This window comes from Sapajus apella, unplaced genomic scaffold, assembly GCF_009761245.1.
Source record: "Sapajus apella isolate SASKATOON/1434 unplaced genomic scaffold, GSC_monkey_1.0 scaffold54, whole genome shotgun sequence".
Lineage (NCBI taxonomy): Eukaryota > Metazoa > Chordata > Mammalia > Primates > Cebidae > Sapajus > Sapajus apella.
This window is the reverse complement of record NW_022436994.1, coordinates 6,944,260-6,952,881: the sequence shown is the minus strand read 5'-3', so window position 1 is coordinate 6,952,881 and position 8,622 is coordinate 6,944,260. Positions and strand designations below refer to the sequence as shown.

Sequence of the window (8,622 nt, the reverse complement as noted above, 5' to 3'; positions counted from 1 at the left end):
GATGATGATGAAGATGATAGTGATGATGGTGATGATGGAGATGATGATGAAGATGATAGTGATGAGGTTGATGATAGTGATGATGATGAAGATGATAGTAATGATGGTGATGATGGAGATGATGAAGATGATGATGATGGTTGGTGGTGATAATGGAGACGATAGTATCTATGGTGATGATCATGGAGATGACAGTATTGATAGTGGTGATAATGGTGGAGATGATGGTAGTGATAATGGTGATGATGATGCTGAAGTTGATAACAGTGATGAGGATGATTATGATGAAGATAATGGTAATAATGGTGATGATGATGGAGATGATAGTGATGATGGTGATGATAATGGAGAAGATAGTAATGATGGCAATTATGATGATAATGGAGATGATGGTGATGATAGTGATTACTGTGATGATGTTGACAGTTGTGAGGATGATGCTCTGATAAAGTTACTGGTAACTTTCTCTGCTTCAGGAAAATGGTCAGATGAACCATTTTGTTTCTCTGGTTTGAAACCTTAACAACATCACTCTTTGAGAAATAATGGTCTGCTTTGTCTCTATCAGGCTACACCACTTAAACTATCTATAATGTAATTGACTCTGTAAACATTACATAAATCAGGAATTAAATGTTGGGATTTACCCAAAATAGTATTTCAGTTATATTTAAGTTTTACATGTATTAGGACCATTCCTATCAGTTTGTCTTTGTTGTTTGGGGATTCTGTTGTATGTTGCAGAATGAAAAAATGTGAAACCATGTGAGTAAAATATTATTTAGGAAAAGCTGAAAAGCTTTTCAATGGTCCTACTTTATTATTTACTTATTTGATAAATACGTATTACGTGCCTTTTGTGTTTCAGGCTTTGCTGAGAGTAAAATGGTGTACAAGGCATTTTTTTCTTGCCTTTACAGAGCTCACTGTAGGGCCAGACTATTACAATGCAGTGGGAAAATTGCTATGATGGAGTTTTATACAGGGAGCCATGTGAACACACAGGAGTGGTGGCCAGTCCGTTCTAAGGAAAGGCTTCTGAGGCAATATGCAGGTTCGTCAGAACAAGGGAATGCAGGGGAGAAATTGTCGAGGCAGGGCAGACAGCATGGACAAAAGCCTAAAGTGGAGCCAAAAGGCAGAGATATGCTGGAGGAGTAAGCAGGGTTAAATAAATAAAAGGCTTTGTATGATGTTGAGAATGCTGAACTCTCAAAGAGCATGGAGGAGCCATTGTTTCAGATAAGGCCATAATAAAATGAGCATTTAGGGGTCACATTCTGGTTACTGGAAAAGGTTGAATTTGGGGTGGGTGGAGAGCAACTCTAGAGAAGGCAAGATCAACTTATGGAGCTCTTGAGTAACCAGGCAAGAGATGATTGTGCCCTGAAGCAGAAGGAAGAGGGCAGGTTCAACAGACATGAAGGAGGTAAGATGTAAAGAAACAACCGGCTGGATGCATGAGGACAGGGAGGCCTCTGACTAGAACATCGGAGTGGAGAGTACACTCCCAATGAACTGAAGGGGCACAAGACATGTCAGGGATTTGGGGAGCTGGGCTTAGCATGACCATCCTGAGTTGAGGGACCCTTGAGATCGTCGGGGTGAGCTGCCTAATCAGTCAGATTATGAATTTGGAATGACATAGATGAGGACACCTAAGAAGGAGAAACTTCCAGAACATAGGCATCAAGAAAAACACATTGGAGGGACAAGCAGAGGAGACAATAAGCAGCAACCAGAGTGCTGAAAGGGAAACAAAGAGATTTGGAGTCTGTCTGAGAAGCATCGAAAGAAGGAGACATGGCAGAGCGACAGGTGCTGATGCTGCATGGGTAGATAAGGGCTGACAAGTTCTCCATGGCAGTCCAGTGGAGGGATGGGATGAGGAGGGCCAGGCTGCAGCAGTCTGAAGAGCGAGGGGAGTGAGAAAAGGGAAAGTGATGGAAAACCAGGTATACTGTGCAGGAGAAACAGGCAATACAGGGCAAAATAGGTTGCATGCAACTAGAGGATAGCATGGTATCCAGCACTGACAAGAAGCCTCAGAATGATAGTGGCTAATGCAAAATTGTGAATTATTTAGTTGTAAATTATAGAGAGCACTAAGTCTGTCCTCCAGTGTGATACTAGCTCAGTCCTGCCCTGTGGAAATAGCAACTTACGATGTTCCTTATCCTCAGAGTTTTCATCCATCCCTTAAACGTTTATCAAGCTCTTGCTTTGTATCAGGAGTGTAGTCCAACAAAGATGTGGCCCAAAGAAACACTGGAAGTGTTTCCTAGAGGTATGCACATAAGCTTTCCTACAGAAGAGAAGTCTTTGTCAGAATCTCAAAGGGGCTCAGGAGTCGAAATTGATCAAGGACTGTACGTTGAAGCTCCATCAAGCCCCTCGTCAGCTCTGTGCGAACGGGCATGGCCTGCAACCTTTGTGAGTCTCTTCTCTATAAAGACAGCAAATTCCTCCTGGTTCCCAGGGCTGCTGTCAGGACTAGGTGAGAAAGCCGGTCAGGAACATGTGCTCAGCATGGGGCCTGGCATGAAGATGACCAAAAAATGCCCATCCCCCTCCCTCATGTTTCCCACTGTTTTGGGATAGCCTAGTGTTAACATGCCAGGTCTTTAATCTTGGAGACAAAGTGTGTCCAGGGCTGAAGTCCTCAATCTCTGATGCAATGATCACCTTCTATGGGGCCACCATTATTCCTGATGTGTTCCTGGAAAGATGGGACATGGAAGTCATGCCAAGGAAATGCACTTCTATCACTGTCTGGGCACTGTTGCTGACCCCTGAAGTCACCACCATGTGGAAGCTGTTCTGTGCCTTTCTTGTTACAGGAAGAGCTGCAACCCTTCTTGTGCTATGACTGAGAAGGACCTTAGAAAAGGTTATGTGGATCTTACAATTTTAGAATGAAGCCTGAGACTGCATATATGGGTATTTTCACTAAGAAGAAATAATCTTCCAAAGTTAAGATTATTTGCATAGGAAAGTAAAATTTCCTGTTAAGTACCTTGAGAGATTAAACAGGGAAGCTTGAGAAGCTTTACTTATCTGTCTGTCCCAGTACAATTCTGTTTGTGCTGGTGAAGTTAGGCTTGCAATCACCTATGGTTTGGGCAGGTTGCACATGCAGGTGGACATGCACAAGCCCAGGGCACTGCAGCTTCCTCCAGCTACACAGGAATGTGAAAACTGCTGTCAGGGCAGCGCTGCCTTTGTGTTCCCTCTTTCAGGGACCAGAGAAAGAGAAAAACAAGAAGTGGTCAGGGACCCCGAAGAGGCCTGGGAAAGTGCTCCAGGTTTCAGATGGGCTCTGGCAATCCCGGGGCGCTGGACAGGCACCTCTGTTCCAGGCTTGCTCCCTGGGGAGGTGATGATGTGGGGTGGAATGAACGTTTGACCTAGAGTCATTCTTGGGTTTGTGTGTGATTTGGGGATAGACATACCTGTGATTCTCAGCATCCTCACTGTAAAACATACTTTTAATTGCATTCTATGAGATGTCCAAGATGTTCACACCTGGTTACTTGTATTACAAGGTGGCCCAATGATACCAAGCCAAACCTTTAGTCTTGGAGACATACTGTATCCCAAACTAGCATCCTCAAATTCTCATCCATTGAACACCTCACCATGGTGACTTCCATTCCTGATGTGTTCCTGAGAAAAACATGACACAGAAATTATGCTGGGGAAATGCACCTTTTATAGCTAGCTGGAATATAACTCCAAATCCTTTTATGGTCTATTATGCTAGAGCACTGAGCCACTTGTCTGCTAATAACCCCATTTGTCCCCTTAGCTCAAAGCCTATTCATGTGTTTTTCATTCATCAAACATTTAGTGAATGTCTTCTACTTGAGAAGCAGTGTGCTGAATGCTGGGCATAGTTACGATGGTAATCGTAACTAACTTCCTTCCTTTCTTTCTATTTTTTTTTTTGAGACTGAGTTTTGCTCTTGTCACTCAGGCTGGAATGCAATGGCACCATCTCGGCTCACTGCAACATTTGCCTCCTGGGTTCAAGTGATTCTCCTGCCTCAGCCTCCTGAGTAGCTCGGATTACAGGTGCCCACCACTGTGCCCAGCTAATTTTTGTATTTTTTTTAGTAGAGATGGTGTTTTACCATGTTGGCCAGGCTGGTCTTGAACTCCTGATCTCAGGTGATCAGCCTGTCTTGGCCTCCCAAAGAGTTGGGATTATAGGCATGAGCCACCGTGCCCGGCTGGTAATCGTAATTTTCAAGTTGCTGCAGCCGTCAGCATCCCCACTACTCCCACCCTCCTGGTGGTGTGAAGGGAGGATATGGTTGGGGATGTGTAAACAGCATGTTATTCACGGAACTTACTGTAGTGATGTTTGTCCTGAAAAGTCCTATTCAGTGTAGAAAAACTTTTTTTGCATTACACGATATTTAACAACTATGTTTAAACATTAAGAATTCAGTTTGCATTAAGCTTGAATTTTTTGCCAAAAGGAGAAACTCCTACATTTTTATATGATATAAGAAGAAGCATCCTTCTTATTCTTCCTGCCCACAGCTTGTTTACAGAGAGCCGCGTCTGGAAGCTTGGCTGTGAATCAGGGGTATTCACTCTGTGAATGGGCTCCCGAATCCTGCAGCTATGGCTGCTCAGAGCCATTCTGCCTTGAAACTTGAGCACTGACTCTGGAAGAAAGGTGTTATATATAAAGGTTTTTCATTTTATTTATTTATTTTTTTGATGTGAGTCCTTAGAGCTCCTTTAAATTAATATCAAGGTTAATAATCTGATGTTATATATTACAATTCTAACTCAACAGGGATTCTATTTGTGGTAGCAGGTATATGAACTCATTTCTTCCTTGTATCTTTACCTAGGTTATTTGCAGCCCCGAGATCTGCCCAGCCGTGGCATTATCCCCTTTGTTCAAAGCCTTCTTTGTAACACTGGATCAAGGTGCAGGAACTTCAGCTATGAAGGGTCGATGGAGCATCATTTTCAGTAAGAGAAACACAAACATCTTTTTTTTTTTTTTTTTTTTTTTATAAATCTCAGAATGCTGATACATAGAACAGGCATCTGCTTTTTGTAAAGCCTCAATAATTTGGGAGAGGTCAGAGATCATGAAAAGTACAGAAATTAAAGTTACAAGAAAATCAGTTTTGTTAAATTCAGCATCACATAATTCTGGCTCCAACTAATGGTTAGTTTCCAGCAGGAGCTCTTTCCGCTGTCACTTGCAGGAATCACAGAGTAATAACTGATTAGCAAATGCCATTTGCATGGGATAATTTGTTTTCTGTAGGTTAAAACTCTGACTTCAAAATTACTTGTCTAGCCAACTTTTCATTTAGACTTGTCTAGCCAACTTTTCATTTTAGTGCCACATGCCCCCAGAACAAGTATTTTTTGAGCTACCTACTGGGTTTTTTCTACTGTGCTATTAGTTGACCAGAAGCCTGTCCCCAGGGGAGAGCAAATAGAAACTGGGCAGTAACTCTTTATTTGTCATAAACCACCTAAATGGACTACAGGACAGATGAGTTGCCTTCTCTGAGTCTCTGAATGTTGAGCTGTTCCTGTGGTTGTCTATGGTCTCAGTTGGCCTTAAAACTCAAGAAGAGAAGGAGAAGATATCTCATGTGGGAAGAGAGAAAGTGAGAAGGTTTCACTTGGGGGATCCTGAATGCCCTGGAAACTTCTCCCAGGTGAAGTTAGCAAGGGAAGGAAGCGACTAGTTGATTATGAGAGTTTGAATTTGTCAGGTATGAATGATCTGAGTTTTATTTAATCTATATATCCTAATATTTAACAATCTCAGATGTTTAAATGTAAAGCAAATGTTAACATATATGATCTTTATCTTTCACCTGTAAGTTACAAGAGGAAAATTAAAAGCTTCCAGATAATTTTTGGTGTATTGGGTACAATATTTATAAGTGGTGTTGTTTTAGTTCATTTGGGCTGCTACAATGAAATACCATAAATGTTGTGGCTTATAAAGAATAAATATTGGCCGAGTGCAGTGGCTCATGCCTATAATCCCAGCACTTTGGGAGGCCGAGGAGGGTGGATCACGAGGTGAAGAGATCGAGACCTCCTGGCCAACATGGTGAAATCCCGTCTCTACTAAAAATGCAAAAATTAGCTAGGCATGGTGGCGCATGCCTGTAGTCCCACCTACTCGGGAGGCTGAGGCAGGAGAATTGCTTGAACCCAGGGGGCAGAGGTTGCAGTGAGCCGAGATTGCGCCATTGCACTCCAGCCTGGGTAACAAGAGCAAAACCCCGTCTCAAAACAAAACAAAACATTTATTTCTCATAGCCACTTATAAAACCATCAGATCTCATGAGAACTCATTCACTATCATGAGAATAGTATGAGGGAACTGCCCCCATGATCCAATGACCTCCCATAAGGTCCCTCCCCCAACACATGGGGATTACAATTTTGATTACAATTTAAGATGAGATTTTGGGTGTGGACATGGCCAAACCATATCGCATAGTTAGGTTATTTATTTGAAGTTTTTTTTAAAACTTTTGTGATGTAGGCATTTATTGCTATCAACTTGCCTCTTAATACTACTTTTGGCCGGGCGTAGTGGCTCATGCCTATAATCCAAGCACTTTGGAGGTCAAGGCGGGTGGATCACCTGAGGTCGGGAGTTCAATACCAGCCTGACCAACATGGTGAAACCCTGTCTTAAAAAAAAAAAAAATCCTACTTTTGCTGTATCCCACAGGTTTTGGTATGTTGTTTTTCTACTTTGATTTTTTTAAGCAATTTTGAAATATCCTTTTTAATTTTTTCATTGACACAGTGGTCATTCAGGAGCATATTATTCAATATTTATGTTTTTATAACTTACAAAGTTGATCTTGTTATTGATACCTAGTTTTATTCCATTGTGGTCAGAAAATATACTTAATATAATTTTAATTATCTTGAATTTTTTAGGCTTATTTTGTGGCCTAATGTAGGATATGTCCTTGAGAGTGTTCCATGTTCTAAAAAGAAGAATGCAGATTCCACAGCTATTGGATGGAATGTTCTGTAAATATTTATTAGATTCCTTTGGTTTATAGTGTAGGAAAAAGTCTAATGATTCTTTGTTGATTTTTTGTTTAAATGATCTGTGCAATACAGAAAATGGGGTGTCGAAGCCTCCAGCTGTTATTATATTGAGACCTATCTCTCTCTGTAGCTCTATTAATATTTGCTTTTTATACATAGATGGTCCAGAGTTGGGTGCACCCAATTTATATTACTATATTTATATTACATTTTCCTGTCTGAGAGGTTACCTATCTCTGTCACTCCAGGATTGGTCACTGATGACTTATTTAGTTCCTTTGGTGAAGTCATGTCTTTCTGGATGTTCTTGATGCTTGTGGATGTTCATTAATGCCTGAGTATCGAAAAGTTAGGCATTTATTCCAGTCTTTGCAGGCTGAGCCTGTTTGTACCCATCCTTCTTGAGAGGGCTTTCCAAGAATTCAAAGCGGAATAAATGTCATGGCCTCAGCCTGTGGTCACCGCAGCTGTTTCAGCACTAACTGTTTCATTCCTAAGCCCAGGAATGCTGCAGCTCTTGGAGACTCCTAGATAATCAGCCTTGTTGGACTTAGGGAAGTTAAGAGAGCATTCCCTGGGTTACCAGTTGAAGTTTCTTTCTCTCTTTCTTCTGTTTCTCCTAATCAAAAGGAGTATCTTTCCACACTTGGCTGCCTGGAATTTGGGGAGGGGTGATGCAGGCACTCCCATGGCCACCAGAGCTGGCACCATGATGGGTCACCCGAAGCTTATGTTCTTCCTGACCAGTACAGTATAGGGGCTTACCCAGGGCCCATGGCCATTATTTCCTGGCTGCTGCTGATGTTTATTCAAGGTTCTAGGTCACCTTACTCAGGATGTGGCCAATCCTGCTGGGACTTGGTTCATCCCATCGGGGCAGCAGATTCCCATCTGGCCTAGATGGGTCTAGAAATGCCACTGGGGGACAAAGGCCTGAAATTGGGGGCTTCAGAAATCTGCCTGGTATTTTATTTTACAGTGGTTAAACTGCTATCCAGCTTGCAAGAAAAAGTCTTCATTAATATTTCTTCTCCATTCCTCGAGTAGAAGGAGTCTTTCCCCCAAGCTGCACTGCCTGGAGTTGGGGGAGTGTTGATATAGGCACTCTAATGGCCACCACAGTTGGCATTGCATTGGCACTGCAAGTCCTCTGCCTTTAAGACCAGCGCAGCACCAGGGCTTACCCAAGGACTGTAGTCCTTGTGGCCTGACTGCCACTCAAATTTATTTGGAGTCCCAAACCACTTTAATCAGCCTGTATGAGGCCAGCCAGGACTTGGATATCTCTTGCTGGGGTACAGGATTCTTATCTGGCTCTGGGCTGGTCTAAATGTTCCCTCTATGGGCACCAGTAGAATTCTGCCCTTTGTTGCATTCTATTGTGACAGGGCAGCACTAAGTTTCAATACAGAAATTCACACTCAGTGTGCTCTCCCTCCCTCAAGCACACAGAATCTTTCTCCATGCTGCACTGCCTGGGATTGAGTGAGGAGTGTGTAGGCAAAGCAAGACTGTCCTTTGTATCCTCTTCAATGCCTCTTTCCTTTTTAAATG

General features: G+C 42.4%; 1 protein-coding gene across 1 annotated transcript in view; it reads left to right on the top strand.

Annotated features, from left to right (window-relative positions):
• The window catches only part of ABCA13 (ATP binding cassette subfamily A member 13), a 424,450-nt gene that overhangs the window by 27,813 nt on the left and 388,015 nt on the right, over window positions 1-8,622 (top strand). Inside the window, 1 exon segment of the mRNA XM_032244250.1 lies at window positions 4,869-4,992. Within this exon segment, the coding sequence (XP_032100141.1) occupies window positions 4,869-4,992 (124 nt within the window).